We start from the raw sequence: 21,403 nt of genomic DNA, 5'->3' as shown, positions 1-21,403 counted from the left end.
GACTGGTCCAGTTTGATCTCACTCCAAACTCCTGTAAGGAAGGAATTTGTGATAATCATCCAACAAACTTCTAAATCACAGATTGGACATTTACTAAAGAAGTAAATCAGAATTTTTTTCTCACCATGAATAGTAACTACAATTAATAAACTCCAGATAACGGTATTTTCCATTATGGGTGAAGTCGTTCAGAGCTCTGATCTGACTGTTTCAGAGATATATTAAACTGCCCCAGTTTTCTGCCACAAGATGTGTTTTTATAAGAGAGGAAGAGTTTGCATAGACCTCCCTCAACAGGTTTAAAAGGGGAACATGTCACTCAGATACATTTCCATAAGTAGAGTTTCTCTGCAACAGCAGAGGAAACTGTGAAAATATAAAACTGATTTCTGGACTGACAGAAAATAATGAAAATCTAGACCAAATACCAGAAGGGACATACTGTAAAAGCTGCTGTTAATAATATTTTTTAATTGTGTTTTTCTGCCTTTAATGGACAAAACAACTAGGTGAGAAAGGGGAGTTAGAGGGGGAAGACATGCTGGGAATCGTCATGACCTCTATGTCATTTGTGTGCCTGCTCTATACGGAGCCAACCCAACCACTAGCTGACAAATAGCTAACAAAGAACTCCATAACCATTAATGTTTATTAACGCTGCAAAGAGTTCTGTCTTTATTAATGTTCACATATAAAAAGTGTGTTTGGTTGAGTCGTGCTGGTTGCTGGGCATTTGTGCAGGTCTCTTGGTGGTTTGTATCACTGTGGGCTGACGTACACAGTAATACACCGCTGTGTGCTCAGGCTGTAAATTCTGTCCTTTTAGAGTCACTCTTAGAGCATAATTGTCTCTGCTGTAGCTGAACTTGTTCTTCAAAGAGTTATTTTGGTAAAGGCTTCCGCCACCCCACTGATGGGAAATCCAGTCCATTGGTTTTCCTTCACTCTGTCTGATCCAACCTGTTGCATAGCTGTTATCAGTCAGAGAATAACCAGAGACCTGACAGCTGATGGTCAGAGACTGTCCAGGCTGCACAACCATTGAGTCTGTCTGGATGAGATCAATACTGTTCACACCTGAAACACAAACCAACATTATCTCCATCATTCATCTGACTATTCAGTGTTTCTAATGTGTGTATTAGTGTGAATCCACTGAAAGCTCCTCACAGGATCCAGCAGCCAGCAGCAGTATCAGAGCTACAGAGGACATGGTTGCCATTGAAGGTGATCTGATGGGAGCTTCTCTTCTTCTGCTGCAACTGACAGCATGATATCAAGTCTTTATAGCAGACTGTGAGGAAGTTCCCTTTGCATAGAGAAAGACACTGACAGGCTATGACATGACTAACTGTACTGTAACAAGTAGTCAAGACTATTTTAACCATATCATTTATTACAGGAAAGGAAATGTAACACAGACACATATTAGAATTACATTGATATTCTCATCTGACTCTCAAGCAATCACACAATTTCTACTAACTGTTCTGTTAACTTGATAGTTGGCTAACTTTGTGATTGTCTTAGTGTACTGTAGGTGTTGCTTATCAAATAATTGATTTGTTCAATGGAGTAAATAATGGTTATGTGCCCACATATGAAATGTAAGGATAATCCGGTGGTTTAAGAATCTAAGAAGTGAGAGCATGTAAAGGCCAAATAAAAGATACTGTCTTTTTGATCACTCAAATGTGTGATTACTGAATGAAGAAGTTTTACAGTCAGTATTACAGTGTGTAATTATTAAAACACATTTAGACGACGAGACTCAGTCAGTTCTTCATCATGATATTGCTTGGTAAAAAATAAAACAACAAGTTTAAAACTACAAAATCCTCTGCTGCTATCATTGTGTGCCCCTTTTTTAATTTTACATCATATTTAAGGTCTCCTACTGCCTCCTGTTGGTCTGTGTGAAAATGCATTCTTTATGTTTTTTGTACAGCTTCCCTAGTAACTTTGATCCAAGCTGTGTAGTAGCCACCAAGAGAATAAGAGACCTGACAGGTGATGGTCAAACGTTGACCTGGCTGCACAGTCACAGAGGCTGGCTGTGTCAACTGTTCACACTTCACAACTGTTAAAAAAGATTTTGTAACAAATGATTGTTATACTGTAAAAGAAGAACTGTTGACTGTAACAAATCCAGAGAGACTCACATCCAGCTGCCAACAGCAGCAGCAGAGCTACAGAGAACATGGTTTGTGTTGAAACTGATGTACTGTGAACTCCACTGACAGCCAGGAACAAGGAATGTCACTGAGTTTGCATAAAATTAAACATATGATGCATCAATGTTGGTCTAACTGGAGTCAATTGAAGAGTTTGCTCAGGTTTAATGTAGGGTGAAAATATGCCTGGAAGTCTTTGTTTCCTTCATATCCAGATCCAGATACTGTCCACATATTTTCCAGACTTTCTTCTAACATTACAAATTGTTTAATTTGTAATAGTAATAGTTACCTCCATACATGATACAATTGAATTCACTTTGTATGTAAACAATAACAGTAAATGCTGTCATCACTCATCTCCACTTTTTATGTGTTTTCTGTCAGAAATAATTTGAATGAAACTACAGTATGTGATGAAAAGAGTGACATTTTCTTATTAACCTATTCATTTTCTTAACAGAGCAACATGACTCATGTCAGAGTTTGAGTATCAGTCAATTAAGATCGATGAGTACAGCAGATCTGAGTTTCTCATTTTAGTAAGAGGAGAGAGAAACTAGACACTGACTGCCCTCTAGTGTATTTATAAAAGAAACAACAACAGTAATTTTAAACTCCCATATTATGTCTTGCTTTAATTACACATCATTTACAGACGGTTTTGTGTCTTTTGGATCTTTGTTGAAATATTAAGTATTTGTATTCCATTTCAACAACCAGATATCCGGGCTGTCTTTGGACCTTGTATCATTAAGTTATCTTTTTAGTGTTTTCAATGCATGTAGTACTTTATGCCAGAAATGAGCAAGACATGAGTACTTCTTTATTACATTGTTTGAAAAAAATTAAAGTTAATCATAGCATATAAATCAAATTAAAATCCTCAAAACAACAAAAGCTAAACATACTGTGTGCATTTTATGAAAAATACTTCATGCTTGTGCACTACTAGCCTGAAAGAATAAGTACTGCAGGATTTTGTACAGCTGCTCAACCAACTCCAGTCACTGTGGCTCTCGAGCACAATAATAAACAGCAGAATCTTCAGTCTTCAGACTGTTCATCTGCAGATACAGCTGTTTTCTGCTGTTGTCTCTGGAGACGGTGAACCGGCCTTGAACTGACTGAGAGTAGCGGATGTTGCTACTGCCACTGCTGATGTAAACGATCCACTCCAGCCCTTTTCCAGCAGCCTGTCTGATCCAATGCAGGGTGTAGCCATTAACGTCCAACCCAGAGGCTGTACAGGTCAATCTGTGGGATTCTCCAGGTCTTTTATTCGCTGGTTCAGATTGTGTCAGAGTCTGACCATCAACACCTGTCAAAAGGATAAAAACATTGCACAAAACCAAAAAATAAAAAAAGATATGTAAGATTAACATCAGTAAAGATCTTCACCTGCCCAGCAGAGAGTTAAAAGCAGCAGTCCTGTCCTATAGTCCATCGTGTTGAACTATGTGTCCACTGTTCTCTGTCCTCCTCTCTGCTGTCAGATATGTAGAGGTGGAAGATGCCTGAGTTTTGCATTGACTCCTCCTCACAGGGACAAACTGTATCTGACTTTGATCTCAGTTAAATGAATGTTTACCGTACATGAGACGTTCTCTCAGTTTTCTTTTTGCAACAGGTTGACAAACCCCTGAAGTGATTAAAAATGTGTCTGACTCATGTCCGTTACATTATGACTTTACTTCTGTTTAAACACTGGTTTGATTTATTTTTTACCTTTTGTTACTGCAAATGCGAGTGCAGTGAAGCAAGATAAACTTTTTATTTATTTAGTTTTTTAAAGCTTAATGAACTAAATGAACAATTTAGTTTAATGCAGACTGGCATTAGTTTTTCTTTTAAAGGTTTCAGTATTGAAATTGTGTCAGTTTCACAGACATGGAGTGAAACTTGGAGACTCAAGAGGAAATTAACTGTTTCAATCAGGCGAGACTTTGTTACAGATATTCAAAGATTCATTGTACATATGCATGATATGATATGTACAGTCTTTGGAGATTATACTCCATTGTTATTAAATTATGTTTTCTTAAGGGGTAGAACGCCAAAAGATATTCCCCCGGTGGAGTCTGGACACTGATGGTGGTGTGAGGAGCCCGAAGACCAAACCAAGGGGACGACGGCAGTGGCCTGTCAGAGGAAGACCCAGGAGCCGTGTATGATGAAGACCGGAGGAGCAAGGGGAGGAGGAGCGCTGTGCTCTTAGCCTGAAATGATAACTGGGGAGCAAAGAGAGATAGGTTTAAAACAGGAATGTCATGCTGTGATTGGCTCGTGAAATTTGTTGCCGCTTCTGATAGGTTAAAATAAAAGTGAACGCCTCTAACAGCTGTTTGATTTGGAGAGAGAAAAGTGATTATGCTCAGAAGTCTTCCTGAAGGAATTAACCTGTGGGATACTATATTAAAAAAATAATCGCTGTGCACAGAAAATTGTCTGCTAGGGTACCTGTTAAATTATGTGAATGAAAGTGCTGTTTTACATAACAATGAAGATACAAAACAAAACACTAGACAACTTGGACTACTGAGTGAATGGCACAGCTGAAAAACAGTTTGGACATTTAATCTGTCTGCAGACTGTGCAGTACTCTGTATTGTAATTTTAACCCAATCCAAACTCCTGCTAAAAGAAGTAAAATTCTTGTAAATCTCAGGTTAGACAATTACCAGAACCATTTACCATGTAAATTTACAAATGCTGTTTATTGTTTAGCTGTTTTCTTCTCTGAGGAACTGTTTTAATGAAGCTCTGTTATGGACTTCTAAATTCATGTCCATGTTATGCATGAAAATAGTTTTCTAATTAAACAATACAGTGGTTCTCCCCAAGTGATTGATTCAACAGTATTGTGTTATTTTCTCGGACTATAAAGGACATTTATCATGGGAGGTAAATGTGGTAAGAATGAGTTCTGTAGGATTTTGTACAGCTCAAACAACTCCAGTCTCTGTGGCCCAGTTAAGTCAATGAGAACAGCAGATCTGAGTTTCTCCTTTTAGTAACAGAGGAGAGAGAAACTAGACAATAACTGTCCACTAATGATTTTATAAAAGGAACTGGAACATTATTATTCACTTTCAAAAATGACTCTCTTTAGGTTCCACATTGTTTACAGACAAACTTGTGTCTTCACTTGTAGAAATGTAAAATATTTGTAGTGGTTAACTTTCAGCAATTTTTTATGTATACTGTAAATACAAATGTGCCTATGTGCACAACAAATAATCACACTAAGGATATACAGCACAGTAAGAATGAATCCTGTAGAATTTTGTACAGCTGTAAATAACAGAGAGTATAACCTCCATGTTATGTAGGATTTTTGTACAGCTGCTTGACCAACTCCAGTCACTGTGGGTGTCGAGCACAATAATAAACAGCAGAATCTTCAGTCTTCAGACTGATCATCTGCAGATACAGCTGCTCTCTGCTGTTGTCTCTGGAGATGGTAAACCGGCCTTGAACTGACTGAGAGTAGAGCTTGCTGCTACCACTACCGCTGTCAATTCTGGAAACCCACTCCAGTCCTTTTCCAAGAGCCTGTCTGATCCAATGCATTTAGTAGTCACTGAATGTGAAGCCAGATGTTGTACAGGTCAATCTGTGGGAATCCCCAGGCTTTTTCATCACTGGTTCAGATTGTGTCAGAGTCTGACCATCAACACCTGTTGAAAGAAAATAAACATGCAAACAATTAAAAATACATATTATCATTACATATTACAATAAAGTAATATTTGTGAAAATCTTCACCTGCCCAGCAGAGAGTTAAAAGCAGCAGTCCTGTCCTATAGTCCATCATGTAAACTGTGTGTCCACTGTTCTCTGTCCTCCTCTCTGCTGTCAGATAAGTAGAGGTGGAAGATATCTGAGTTTTGCTTTGGCTCCTCCTCTCAGGGAGTATACCACGAGATTAGGCTTGGCATTCAGTTTTTGCTTGGTTAAAATATAATGTAAACGATCCCAGTGATTGATTGGCAACCTGTCCACGATGTACGCCGCCTCTCGCCCCAACAACAACTGGGATTGTTTCCAGCCGCCTATGACCTCTAAGTATAAGAGGGTATAGTTCATGGATGAATGAAAAGTGAATGGTTTTCAAGTCAAAACAATAAATGTTTGTCTGACATGTTTCAATTAAGCTGAATATGTCTTTTATTAAGATACCAGAAAACAGAAATCATGTCAGTATATATCAGCAACTGACAGAGCGGGATTGAATGCTCTAAAGAGCTAATCTTTGTTTTTTATTGGGTAATGTTGACGAGGTAGAGCAGAATTGTACTTTTTGTTGTACAGGCACAATACAGGTAAACATTATTCAAGTCAATATGTGCACACTGGATTATTTAAACTTCATTATAAACAGTCATTATACAAAATATTGGGATCTTCTCTATTGGGTCAGATTGGATTGTATTATGTTAAAGAGATGAGCCCAATAAACTGGTAACTATTTGTAGCAGTTTTACATTGTTAGTATTTTCCACTAATATGAAGACTTTGCTTTTCCTTCAAAACATGAGAAGTGGTAGCATTGATTTAAAGTAGCAACAGCATTGAAATAATTGGATAATGAATGATTACATCAATTGAGTAAATTGTCTTTGATTCTTAATAATCTATTCTAATAGTATGCTCATAAAGTGTGCTGAATACACCCAAAGCTTCTGCAGCTTGTTTCACTTTAACAAATAAAACAAAATCTAAAGTTGTGTTTACTATGTAAATATTTGCAGACAATGTGTATGTAATTTATTAATGTGTCTAAAATATACCCACATGTGCTGGTGATTAAAAAACCCAGATGTTATTATGACCACAACATTTACAGTACTGCATACGTGGAGGTTTTTGTGCAGCTGCTCCACTGTCTTCAGTCACTGTGTCTCTCGAGCACAGAAGTAAACGGCAGAATCTGCTGCTGTCAGGCTCTGGACCTCCAGGTACTGAGTGCTGCTGGGAACATCTTGAGTAAAAGTGAAGCGGCTCTGAAAGGAGCTGGCATAGCTGGCAATGTTACTATGTGGGTTTATTCTCCCAATCCACTCCAGAGCTTCCCCCGGTCTCTGTCGTATCCAGTTAATATAGTAGCTTGTCATGCTATAACCAGATATGATACATGACATCTTCACTGTCTCTCCAGGTCTTTTCACCTCAGAAGGAGACTGGTCCAGTTTGATCTCACTCCAAACTCCTGTAAGGAAAGAAATGAGTATCATCCATCTCACTTAAAAAGCAAATTGCTTCACTTTGTAACTGCAAAAATGAGTTTCTCACCATTAATAGCAACTACAAAAAATAAACCCCAGACAATCATATTTCCCATCAAACTCTCTTCAATGAACTAATGTCTGATCAAAGTCTCTCCGATATGTATGAAACTGTCAGTTGTTCTGCCTCAAGTGATTCTACGGTTGCTGTTGGTGTGTTTATAAAGAAGGAGGAGTTTGCATAGACCTCCCTCTACAGGTTTAAAATTGAGCATCATAGATGTTCATTACCTGTTACCTGTGATTTGTGATTATTTTAAGAATTTTTTGATTATTTTAACATGTTAGAGAAGTAAGAGTCATCATTTTAATGTCTTGCTAATTATTAAAACTGTTTGCATGAGAGTAATATTATACTGAGAAACTCTAAATAAGATAACATGAAGCCACTGTGTCTCATGTAAAAGCACGGAGTGATACTGAGAAAAGAACATGCCCACCCTGACTGAAGATGAGGAAGACGAAATGTACTTTTTATTATGACTAACTCCCACTTTGTATTACATACACGTTGTAATACATTCCACTTGTCTATTAAATAAGATGTTGTAGAAAGCTTGTACGTCAGTCATATTTTGTGCTTCACAGTAAGTGACAGAATTTGACTCTTCTTGCAAATTAACAAATTGAGAATGCAACCAGTAGTCTCTGTCCAATTCTTGATAATATAATTATCCTAACAGAAAAAATACGAAAATAAACATTGAAGGCCTGGAAACAAGGTATTTTATTGTAAAACGTTTTGCATACAATGCATAAAAAATATATAAATTAGACATAAAGGGAGAACTTTACTGTGAGAGTATTTCGCTCACATTTGCCCCTAAAAATAAATGTGTGATCCAGAGATATAATTTACGTTTATTTATCATTTAAAATGTCCAACACAAGTCAAACATGTCAGACAAATAGATTTAGATTTACAAAAGAATCAACAGAGTAACAGAATAGTTGTCTTCACCTACATATCGGGGAGCTGCGATAAAACCTGTCTGAATAATAATAATAATAATAATCTTTATTTGTGGAGCACTTTTCAAAAACAAGTTACAAAGTGCTTTAACAAGTATAAAAACAATAAACAAGTGTAAAAACAATAAGAGACAATAATACAAAAAGACAAAAGCATGATAACATTGAAAGACTAAAATACAGCTAAACATAAAATTTGTAAAATACAATAAAATAAAAGTGATAAAGTAAAGTCAAATAAGATCGGTAAAGCCTCTCCTATAAAAGTAGGTTTTAAGAAGCGACTTAAAAGAGTTCACTGACTCAGCTGACCTGATTTCCTCGGGCAGGCTGTTCCAGAGCCTCGGGGCCCTGACAGCAAACGCTCTGTCCCCTTTAGTTTTCAGTCGGGACTCTGGAACAGATAGCAGACCTCTGCCAGAGGATCTCAAGGTGCGTGCTGGTGTATATGGGACTAAAAGGTCAGACACATAACAAGGCGGGAGGCCATGAAGAGTTTTAAAAGTGATCAATAGAATTTTAAAGTCAATTCTAAAACATACTGGGAGCCAGTGTAATGAAGCTGAAATAGGAGTAATGTGGTCGTATTTCTTTGTTCTCGTTAAAAATGGATCCGTTTTATTGAGACAATCTTTCTGATATATATACTGTATACATAAAACACTGTTCAAAAATCAAAAAAGGAACATTGTTACTATTTTTTTGTGGAAAAGCAAATGTCACATATACAACTGGAAGTCACAAACCATGACATCAGCTGCTTTCAGTACAGTCATAGATTTTCATGTGTTTTTTTAGCGACACGGTCATTTTGTCATTAGTTTCATCTGACATTTTATCTTCTACTGCCACCTGTAGGTTCTCAGGAAAAAATTAGAATGAGGTTTTTGTCAAGCCTCTCTGCTTCCTTTAACCACTGTGAGTCTCTGGCACAGTAATACACAGCAGAGTCCTCTGGCTTTAAGTTGGACAGTCTCAGATACACCATGCTGTTGCTGTCATCTCTACTGATTTCTGCACGGCCCTGCACACTGCTGGCATAAGTGTTTTTACTTGAAGCAGAGTAACCGTCCCCTATCCATTCCAATGCTTCTCCTGCAGGTTGTCTGATCCAGCTCATAACACAGCAGCTAAATGTGAAGCCAGATCCCCTGCAGGAGAGACTCAGAGTCTCCCCGGGCTTTTTCACTACTGAACTGGAAGGAATGGACTCCATACTCTGACCTGTACAACCTGAAGAAAGAAAAAAGGGAGAGAGGAAACACAGAAGATATTATAAATCCGGGGAGTTTTCTGGTGTCACTGACTGACCATCAGTCCATGTTGTCTGAGAAAAGATAAAACAGCAAGAAGCAGGAGAACTCACAGGGCAGAGAGAGAGCAACCAGCAGAAGAGTGAGTGTGTTCATCATCCTGAGGCTGGAGATGTGACATCTGATGCTCCACACAAAGTACAAGCAGTCAGCAGGACAGAAGTACACTGCACAGACTGAAGATTTGCATCAGGATACCATGGAGAGGGAGGGGCTCCTAAACCAGCACTCCGTTGTGGTTTGTACAATAATGAACATATTTGTAGAATGTATTATTCTTCCATTTTTTAAATTACAATTGCTTGTCCTTCTATGTTAAATACAATATCAAATCCAAAGACATGAGCACTTCTTTGTAATGTTTTATCATACAATACGACCAAAAAATAAAGGCTTATCTGTAAGGTTTATGTTAAATGATCTCACAAATTAATGATGTCATTGAATGTGTGAGTCACATGGTTGCTGGGTATTTTTGCAAGTCTGTTGGTGGTTTGCATCACTGTAGAGCTAATTTTTTTAGGAAAGAGCTTGTATATGTATATAGCATATATACCGTATACATAATTATGATATAGTAATTACATTTGTATATATTATTATTATATAACATATTGTAGTAATGTTCTAATTTCAATAAGGTTATCTTTTTACAAGTGTAGTCTCTGAGTCTTGATAAACTTCCCAACAGACTGGCATATACAGTTTTTATTGATTAAATATCTTTCATTATAAATTGTCAATCATTCAGTGGAACATGTGTTTTCACAGCCCTGACATGCTTCAGTGCTTCTCGCACAGAGATCTGTGTTGTTCTGTTTTTGTACAGCTTAGTAGTGTTGTGTGTCACTGTGGCTCTCGTGCACAATAATAAACTGCAGAATCTTCTTGTTTCAGACTCTTAAACTCTAAGTGCACAAGGTTTTTGGAAGTGTCTTTGGTGATAGAAAACTGGCCTTGGATACTTTGGGCAAATATTGTGCCAGTCCCTCTATCAATGCGTCCGATCCATTGCAGTCCTTTCCCTGGTTTCTGACGAATCCAGTGCAGCCAAGCTAGAGACAGTCCGTCCACCTTACAGGACAGAGTGACAGGTTGTCCAGCTCTGCTCACCACTGGCTCTGAGGAGGTGAGGGACTTGCTCTGAACAGCTGAAAAAGACAGAGTTTAGATAAGGGACCCGAAGACATCCAAAGCTCCTGTTCTCCTCATTCGCTCAACACCGATTCACTCACCTGAAATGAGAGCCAAGAGGAGGACACATTGTACAACTGTCATGGTGTGATCTTGACTCAGTCTGCAACTGCAGAGGCTGTAATGGGGAAAATTTATTGTGTTGACAGAATGGGCGGGGATTATGCATCAGTGTGTGAATTTATATTATGAGTTTTCTGTCAGAAAAGGAGGAGTGCTGGACTCTGAGAGAGAGAGAGAGAAAGAGAGAAAGAGAGAGAGAGAGAGAGAGAGAGAGAGAGAGGTTTTCAAAACCAACTGAGATGTAACGTTAAAGATGTTGTTCATTTGTTTCTCTTCTTTTCAAAGTGTTCGGACAATTTTTCAACTGTGTGCATTTCTAAGAGGGTTGTGTGGTGAGTAGTTCAATGTGTACAGTACAAGCTGTAATGTCGGTCTAAGACATCTAAGACAAATTTAAAAGGTTATGTTTACCTAAGGTGGATTACTGCTAAACAGAAATACATAGTTTTTCCTCCAAGAGTCAAAGAAGTCAAAGTTTGCCTTATTACTACTCTATCCATTCATCTTTCAACCCAACGGCTTACAAACACAAGAATAAACAGCAGCTCCTTCAGTCTTCTATCTGTTCACATTGAACTTGATTTGAAATGATGAAATGGAGAACTATACAATGTACAAATGTAATGTAAATACATGACAAAGCAGTCACAGCTGATTCAGCACCTAAATATTTTATTTTTGTTGGGGTGAAGCAAGCACTCAAAGGGTCTGAGTATAACATTTTACTTTTGAATGGCAGTCAATTAAATCCATAGCAACAGAGAACTTGAGACTGACGCCGTTTAGGGTTTTTCTGAAATAAAATGTAACATTTTTGTCACTCCGACTTTAGATGCCACATGGTTGAAATGTGTATGTAGTATTTATTTTATTAATAGCTTTACAAGGATTGTTTTGCTGCCTTTTTGTAAAGAAGTGATAATTGATAAACCCCCATCTAAAATGATATGCTACATCTCAAGGGGCATCCTTTAAACAAATTCAATAAATTGAAACAACATTTTTGTTTGTGGTTAGTTAATAATGTCAATCTTTTTCAGGACACATTTTCATGATTTCATTAAAAACAACAAAAGCTAAAAAATTGTATTTTTTTCAAATACTATATTAAGAAAGAACCGGATCTGCAGGATTTTGTTTACCTGCTCAACCAAATTCAGTCACTGTGGCTCTCGAGCACAGAAGTACACGGCAGAATCTTCAATCTTCAGACTGTTCACCTGCAGATACAGCTGCTCTCTGTTCTGCTCTGATGCTGTCACTATCATTTTCAATAGTTGCTACGCATTCCAGTCCTTTTCCAGGAGCCTGTCTGATCCAGGCCATCCAAGAGCTATCAATGTCCACCCCAGAGGCTGTACAGGTCAATCTGTGGGATTCTCCAGGTCTTTTAACCACTTGTTCAGATTCTACTAGAGTTTGACCATCAACACCAGAAAATGTGAAATATGTCAGTTACAGACAATTAAAACTGTGTCAAAATAAATGTCTTCACTGTTGTCCACTGTTCTCTGTCTTCCTCTCTGGAGTCAGATAAGTCGAGGTGGAAGATGTCTAGTTTTGTATCAACTCCTCCTCACAGGTGAGGAAACTCTGACTGGAGATATTTAGAAACTGTGAAGTTAATGTGCAAGAGTCTTAATTTGTGTAACATGTTTATCAGCAATAACACTATAGCCACATGTTTTTATATACTCAAATTATAATTTTTAACCGGGTTTATTCAGATTTGTTAATGTCTGTTTAATGTATGTTTAATCTCAAGGCTCTGTTTCTCATTGGTTTTCGTGAGCCGAATGGGTAGCACATGAGAACATTTACAATAATATAAATATCCTTTTCATACTGTCACCACATCTAGTATAATATAAGACAACATACTATTTTACCATTCATGGTTAGTATTTATGAATAAGACTTTGGCAATTTAGATAATGATTTGACTATTGAAATAACTATGTATATGGCTGTAAAGGATGTAACATCATTATAAAAACAAATATGCAAATGTTATTTAAAAATATATGGAAATTGTATATGGATATATCAAAGTGCTTTTCAGGCGGCGCGAAAACTCAGATGTTATTACAGTGAGATCCCATTGCTGTTTGTTGTCTGTGGAGGTTTTTGTGCAGCTGCTCCACTGTCTTCAGTCACTGTGTCTCTCGAGCACAGAAGTAAACGGCAGAATCTGCTGCTGTCAGGCTCTGGACCTCCAGGTACTGAGTGCTGCTGGGAACATCTTCAGTCATGATGAAACGGCTTTGAAAGGAGCTGCCATAGCTAGCAGAGTTAGAACCTGTATTCATCCACCCAATCCACTCCATAGCTTCCCCTGGTCTCTGTTGTATCCAGTGGATATTGTAGCCTGTCATGCTATAACCAGATATGATACATGACATCTTCACTGTCTCTCCAGGTCTTTTCACCTCAGAGGGAGACTGGTCCAGTTTGATCTCACTCCAAACTCCTGTAAGGAAAGAAATTGTGATAATCATCCAACAAACTGTAAATCACAGGTTGGACATTACTAAAGAAGTAAATCAGAATTATGATATTCTATATACCATGAATGGTAACTACAATTAATAAACTCCAGATAATGGTATGTTCCATTCTGGAAGAAGTCGTTCAGAGCTCTGATCTGACTGTTTCAGAAATATATTAAACGTCCCAGTTTTCTGGCACAAGATGTGTTTTTATAAGAGAGGAAGTATTTGCATAGACCTCCCTCTGCAGGTTTAAAATGGGAACATGTCACTCAGATACATTTCCATAAGTAGAGTATCTCTACAACAGCAGAGGAAACTGTGAAATATGAAACTGATTTCTGGAAAATAATCAGAAATGAACTACAATGTTTTTTTTCAACTAGACCAAATACCAGAAGAGACATTTACATCCTATTTGTAAAGCTGCAGTTGAGATTATTTTTTGATTGGGTTTTTCTGCCTTTAATGGACCGAACAACTAAGTGAGAAAGGGGAGTGAGAGGGGGAAGACAGGCAGGGATGCTCACATGCTCACGATGAAGCAGTTTAGAGCTTTTTTCATCAAGACCAAATACCAAAAGGAAAATTTACATCCTATTTGTGAAGCTATATACCTGCTGTTAAAAAAAAATATTTATTAGATTTATTTTCTATCCCATTGTATTGGACAGGAAAAAATAACTCCACAACCATTAATGTTTATTAACGCTGCAAAAAATGCTGTCTTTATTAATGTTCACACTTAGAACATGTGTGTGTGTGGTTGAGTCTTGCTGGTTGCTGGGTATTTGTGCAGGTCTGTTGGTGGTTTCTATCACTGTGTCGCTTAGACGTACACAGTAATACACAGCTGTGTCCTCAGGCTGCACATTCTGTCCTTTTAGAGTCACTGTTAGAGCAGAAGTGTCTCTGCTGTAGCTGAACTTGTTCTTCAGAGCATTATTTTGACGAAGCCCACTTGTTCCCCACTGATGGGAAATCCAGTCCATTGGTTTTCCTTCACTCTGTCTGATCCAACCTGTTGCATAGCTGTTATCAGTCAGAGAATAACCAGAGACCTGACAGCTGATGGTCAGAGACTGTCCAGGCTGCACAACCATTGAGTCTGTCTGGATGAGATCAATACTGTTCACACCTGTGGAAACACAAATCAACATTATCTCCATCACTCATCTGACTATTCAGTGTTTCTAATGTGTGTATGAGTGTGAATCCACTGAAAGCTCCTCACAGGATCCAGCAGCCAGCAGCAGTATCAGAGCTACAGAGAACATGTTGATGTTGAAGCTGAACTGATGTGAGCTCTTCTGTCTCTCACTGACACACACACACTTCACTTTTTATAGGGCAACAAACAAGGAGGCTGATTTACATTCTGATGACAGTAAATCAGCTGACTAAGTATATTTAAATTAATTAAAAGGAAGGTGAAATGTTCAGGTGTTGTTTTTCATCTCACACAAAGAGCAGTTGGAACATGTTTGATTGATCATACAAGTAAATCATGATATCTTGGAAGAGAAACTGACTTTTTTAGGATTAATTTATACGGTAGTTAAATTACTGAATTTATTCCATCACTTGAAAGGTTATGTATACATTCAATGATGTATTGCCGATTGCAACATCAGAGTGGTTAAATTGATTAATTGTACTGTTAACTTTAATTTTTGTAAGAACCATTTGTGTTGTCTCCATATCTCTCCTTGCTGTAACGATGAGCTGGTGTTGAAACCATCAGTGGTCTGAGGGCTCCTCCTCTGGTGGCTTCATGTTACAAGTGTTCAGGCTCTGAGGGGTTTTTGTTCAGGTCTACTGATGGTTTGTGTAACTGTGGCTCTCTGGCACAGTAATACACAGCAGTGTCTTCAGGCTGCACATTCTGTCCATTTAGAGTCACTGTGTTGCTGGACGTCTCTAAGCTGATACTGAACTTGTTCTTCAGTGAATCTTTGTAGTATGTGGTGTATCCAACACGTCCACTTCCAATCCACTCCAGTCCTTTCCCTGCAGGCTGTCTGATCCAAGCTGTGCGATAGCTGCCAACAGAATAAGAGACCTGACAGGTGATTATCAGACGCTGACTTGGCTGCACAGTCACAGAGGCTGGCTGTGTCAACTGTTCACACTTCACACCTGTGGAGGAAAACATGTTAGGTATTGAACCAGTGTAATAACAGTCAGTGTGCTGTGATCATACTGTCAGTGTCTCTGCCTCAGTGAGACTCACAGGATCCAGCAGCCAGCAGCAGTATCAGAGCTACAGAGAACATAGTTGCTGTTGAAGGTGATCTGATGGGAGCTTCTCTTCTTCTGCTGCAACTGACAGCATGATATCAAGTCTTTATAGCAGACCATGAGACGTTCACTTTGCATAGAGTAGGACACTGACAGGGTATATAAGAAGGATGGACAATCCTTTCACAAGTAATAGCTTGGAATTGTCTTATGAAATTTGTTTTTGACACATATAAGAAAATGTATGTCAAACAAATAGATTCATATTTACACAGGATAAACAGATTAACAGAATAGTTAGTCTTCAACTACATATGGGGGAGCTGCAATAAAACCTGTCTGAATGGAGCAGTTTTATTGAAACTCTTTCTCTAAATGTGTTGATGATGTTGTCTACGCTTATTCTGTGAATGAGAAAAGAAGAAGCAAAGGTTAACTTGTTTGACATGTTTAGTTTTTGTCAGCATTGCTCTTTTCCTGTGCACTTGGCTCTCGAGCACAATTACAGCGAATCTTCAGTCTCAGACTGTCCATCTCCAGATACACCGCTGTCGGCTGTTTCTCTGAGATGGTAAACCGCCCTTGAACTGACTGAGAGTAGTAGATGTAGCTACTGCTACTGCTGATGTAGCATCCATTCCAGTCCTTTTCCAGCGCCGGTCTGATCCAAGCATTAGTATAATCCCCACAACCCAGATATGTGCAGGTCGTCTGTGGATTCTTCAGGTCTTTTAACCACGTGTCACGACTCAGTCATTGTGTTGACCCTCAGTACCTACAGACATTTAAACAGCTCTTTAGTTACTGTATGCAGCCATGTTGTCTTTGTACCAGGACGTGGTCAGAAAAAAACATCTATTGTTCTTACCGGCCCATTAAATGACAGGATGAGAAAAACAACCAAATAATCAGTCTGATCATTATTAAAACCAGTTGTCTCTGTCCAGTCTACTGTGTTTATGTCATGATTTAGTGTCTGTCCTTCACACTGCTTGTAAGAAATTTCAACTGTAAAATCACAAATGTTATTGATGCCATTGCTCCCACTAAGGTCAAAGTTGTACTGGTAAGAAAAGATCTCCATGGAGAATGTCCTACTGGTGAGAAAAAAAAGAGAGTGTAGGAAAGCTGAACGAAGGTGGCGAAAAACAAATCTCCTGGTCCTTATAACTCCTATAAAAGACTTCGCATTTATTTGGAACTGAGAATGCAGAAGGTCCTTTTCTCTGATATTATCTCTAGAAACATAATAATTCCCGTGCTTTGTTGCTACTGTTGATAGGTTAACAAACCCTCCAGTACCAGTACATCTGAACTTTTATCTACCAGGCCTGCAATGACTTTGCCTCCTTCTTCAAAGACAAAATTCAAAGATAGAGAAACAGTCAGTGCCTCCATATCAAGTCCAGGTATGTGTTGTCACAGTGTTCAAGCAAAAATAGTTCCAATATGACAGAATTTCACACGATCAACCATACAAACCTGGAGACATTATTCACATCTGAAAACCTCGACCTTTTGCCTTGATGTTCTACCAACGGACTTTTCAAAATGTTTCCAATTGTTTGACTTCTGATCTTCTACAGATTGTGAACACATCTCTTCTTCAGGTCTCTTCCACGCCCTGAAACTGCAGTATCAGCCACTCTTAAAAAAGAACAACCTAGACAAGTCACTATGAGCACACTAGGCCAATATCAAACCTTCCGTTTTTAAGTAAAATCATTGAAGTAGTCTTTCAACAACTCAACCATTTCTTGTCACTAAGCAACAGTTTTGATACCTTTCGTCGGTTCCGACCACACCACGCACTGAACTCTCTTGTCAAAGTCTTTAATGACATCCACCTTAACACAATAAGGCAAATTCAATCTTAGTATTACTTGTCTCAGTGCTGCATTTGACACGTCGACCACGATATACTACTAGACCGATTGGAAACTGCGTGCCTTTCTGGCTCAGTACTAACTGGTTGTAATCCTACCTAAGAATAGGGTTACTTTGTGTCTATAGGTATTATGCATCTGGAGCGTACAAATATGACGTGCGGAGTTCGCAAGGCTCCATTCTGGGGCCTCTTCTGTTTAACATCTACATGCTTCCACTGGCTCAGATTATGGAGAAAAACAAATAGTTACCATAGTATGCGGACGACACACAATTCCATAACCTTATCGCCAGGGGACTATAGTCCAATACAAAACTGACTAAGTGCATCGAACAAATTAACGGTCTGGATGCCCCAGAACTTTCTGAAATTAAATGAAGGAAAAACTGAGGTGGTTGTTTTTGGAGCAAGAGAGGAACGATTAAAACTGCGCTCAGCTTCAAACAACAATGTTAAAAACCCAGACAAAGCCAGAAATCTTGGTGTAGTCATGGACTCAGACCTGAACTTTAACAGCCAAATTAAGACAATTACAAAGTCAGCTCCTATCACCTTAGAATAATACAGGGTTAAAGGACTTATGTGTCAACGGATTTGGAAAAACTTGTCCATGCCTTATCTTCAGTAGACTGACTACTGTAACGGTTCTTTACAGGTCTCCCTAAAAAATCAATCAGACAGCTGCAGCTGATTCAGAACGCTGCTGCTCGAGTCCTCACTAAGACCAAGAGACTGGATCACATCACTCCAGTTCTGAAGTCTTTCACTGGCTTCCTGTGTCTCAAAGAATTGATTTCAAAGTACTCTGCTAGTTTATAAATCACTTAACGGTTTAGGTCCAAATATATTGCTGATCTGCTACTACACTATGAACCACCCAGACCTCTCAGGTCATCTGGGACAGGTCTGCTTTCTGTCCCCAGAGTCAGAACTAAACAGGGTGAACAGCTTTCAGTTTCTATGCTCCTCATATCTGGATAACTCCCAGAAACCTGTAGATCCGCTGCTACTCTCAGTTCTTTTAAATCAAGGCTGAAGACCTTTCTATTTGATGCGCCTTTCTTTAAAGGACTAATCATTCTTTAAATTTCTTAGCTGCACTGTAAATTTTATTCTTGTGTTTTATGTTTCTCTCTGTTTTAAACTGTCTATTCATGTGTTTTTACCGGTTTTAATGCTTGTGATTTTTAACTGTTTTACTTGTGTTTATCTGTTTAACTGATTTTGTGTAAAGCACTTTGAATTGCCTTGTTGCTGAAATGTGCTATACAATAAAGCGGCCTTGCCTTGCCGTGCGCTATGCCTTGCAACACATATGTAGAGATGGAAGAGGTCAGAGATTTGCATTGACTCCTCCTTCTATTAGAGAATTGCAACACATCTCTGGAAAATATGATTTACATCATTTGCATTGATTGCATGATATATCCAGAATGTGGATGGCCATCCATATTCTGGATATATCATGCATAAAAACTAAACATGAAATCAGTTGTTATATATTGTGTTGACAGAATTAACCTTGTAGCAGTGGGAGATACAGGAAAAGAGGGAAGGAGGAGTCCTGGACTCTGAGAGAGAATGAGAGAGAGAAGGAAAGAGAGAGAGAGAGTTTCTTTGAAACAGACTGAGATACATTAAAGGTGTTTTTCATTGTTTCTCTTATTTTCAGTGTGTTTGTGCTTTTTTAAGAGGTTAAGATTGTGTAGCATGTAGTTCAATTTATGCAGTTCAAGCTGTAACGTCAGTAAGATGTTAATTTAAGAGGTTATTGTTCAGCTAAGTGATGTGGATTACTGCTAATAGAGAAAACAATGTGACAAAGGAATACATAGTTTTTCCTCCAAGAGTCAAAGAATTAAAGGTTTGCCTTATTTCAGTATTACTGCAGTGTCCATTCATCTATCAACCCAACGGCTTACAGACAAATTATAAAAAGCAACTCCTTCTCCAGCTGTATATTGAAATTCAGTTGATATGATGAAATGGAGGACTATACAACAAAATTAATACATGAAGAATCAGTCACTGCTGATTCAGCACCTAAATGTTTTATTTTAGTTGGGGTGAAGCAACCTCTCAAAGGGTCTGAGTACAAAATTGTAGTTTCAGTCAAAATCAATGAGATAAGCAGAACTAAGTTTTTCCATATAGAGGACAGAGAAACTTGACTTATGCCTTCTGGGTTTTTCTGAAAGAAATTGTAAAATGATTTGTCACTCCCACTTTAGATACCACATGGCTGAAATGTGTATGTAGTATTTATTTTATTCATACTTGGACATGACTGTTTTGTAAGGAATTGATAATTGATAGGACCCCCTTTAAAACAATATGCTCCATCTCAAGGGGCTATCCTTCAAACAAATTCAATACATTTAAATTAAAGTAAGATATTTTTGTTGATGGTTAGTATTTTTCATTTTTTTCATGGCACATTTTAATGATTTTAATAAAAGAAAAGAGCTAAATAATTTTATTTTATTTCTAAGAACCGGACCTGCAGGATTTTGTACAGCTGCTCAACCAACTCCAGTCACTGTGGGTGTCGAGCACAATAATAAACAGCAGAATCTTCAGTCTTCAGACTGTTCATCTGCAGATACAGCTGCTCTCTGCTGTTGTCTCTGGAGATGGTAAACCGGCCTTGAACTGACTGAGAGTAGAATATTCTGTCACTATCATATTCGATAGTTGCTACCCATTCCAGTCCTTTTCCAGGAGCCTGTCTGATCCAGGCCATCCAAGAGCTATCAAAGTCCACCCCAGAGGCTGTACAGGTCAATCTGTGGGATTCTCCAGGTCTTTTAACCGCTGGTTCAGATTCTGTCAGAGTCTGACCATCAACACCTGTCAAGACCAAAAGAAAATGTGAAATATGTCAGTTATAGAAATAAAAGCTGAATTCAAATTAAGATCAGTGAAAATCTTCACCTGCCCAGCAGAAAATTAAAAGCAGCAGTCCTGTCCTATGGTCCATCATGTAGAACTGTGTGTCCACTGTTCTCTGTCTTTCACTCTGCAACACATATGTAGAGATGAAAGAGGTCAGAGATTTGCATTGACTCCTCCTCAGTCAGAAAAAAAACACATATCTGGGGGTAAAGAAATCATAATTTTACATTATGATTATGATTTTTGTTTCAAATGATAATGATGATTTAAGTTTTTCAACTGTCGCATTTTGCTCATACCAAATTTAATGTATTTGTATATTTTGTCCGTTAGTATTTGATGGGCCATCCATTCACTTTATATATTTAATGCAACACATGCAGCTTAATAGCAAAAATAGAAACAATATTAACCATTATTGTAAAAGCATGTTTAATTTACTGTAATGTAAACAGGAAGTCACAAACCACAACAGCAGCTGTTGCTTTTTATAATGTACATGTACTGTATTTGTGTGTGTGTTTGGTCTAGAGACACTGTGACATTCTCCTTAGTGTCATCTGACATCTTATATTCTACTGCCCCCTGTAGTTATTCTTGAAAATAAATTGCATGAGGTTTTTGTCGAGCCTCTCTGCTTCCTTTAACCACTGTGTGTTTTGCACAGTAATACACAGCAGAGTCCTCTGTCTTTAAGTTGGACAGTCTCAGATACACCATGCTTTTGCTGTCATCTCTACTGATTTCTACACGGCCCTGCACACTGCTGGCATAAGTGTTAATACTTGAATCAGAGAAGCCTCTCCCTATCCATTCCAGTGCTTCTCCTGCAGGTTGTCTGATCCAGTGCATGGTGCAGCAGCTAAATGTGAAGCCAGATCCCCTG

At 38.3% G+C, this 21,403-nt stretch overlaps 1 long non-coding RNA gene and 3 gene segments (V, D, J or C); all 4 read right to left on the bottom strand.

Moving 5' to 3' along the window:
- LOC116703778 (immunoglobulin heavy variable 3-48-like) overlaps positions 1-5,997 on the bottom strand; it is a 51,467-nt gene extending 45,470 nt beyond the window's left edge. The window contains 2 exon segments of the V gene segment in view: positions 3,192-3,495; positions 5,943-5,997. Coding sequence covers positions 3,192-3,495; positions 5,943-5,991 — 353 coding nt within the window.
- Positions 1-21,403, bottom strand: part of LOC116703740 (immunoglobulin mu heavy chain-like) — a 78,428-nt gene that overhangs the window by 50,187 nt on the left and 6,838 nt on the right.
- Positions 6,933-7,584, bottom strand: LOC116703780 (immunoglobulin heavy variable 1-46-like). The segment is given in 2 exon segments: positions 6,933-7,386; positions 7,470-7,584. Coding segments are annotated over 2 exon segments (366 nt in total).
- Positions 13,374-13,679, bottom strand: LOC116703786 (uncharacterized). The gene is made up of 2 exons (XR_004335501.1): positions 13,572-13,679; positions 13,374-13,474 (listed from the first exon to the last, which is right to left on the bottom strand). It is a non-coding gene; the product is annotated as an uncharacterized LOC116703786 (long non-coding RNA).

This window comes from Etheostoma spectabile, chromosome 15 (genome assembly GCF_008692095.1).
Source record: "Etheostoma spectabile isolate EspeVRDwgs_2016 chromosome 15, UIUC_Espe_1.0, whole genome shotgun sequence".
Taxonomy (NCBI): domain Eukaryota; kingdom Metazoa; phylum Chordata; class Actinopteri; order Perciformes; family Percidae; genus Etheostoma; species Etheostoma spectabile.
This window is presented reverse-complemented; position numbering and strand designations above follow the sequence as displayed.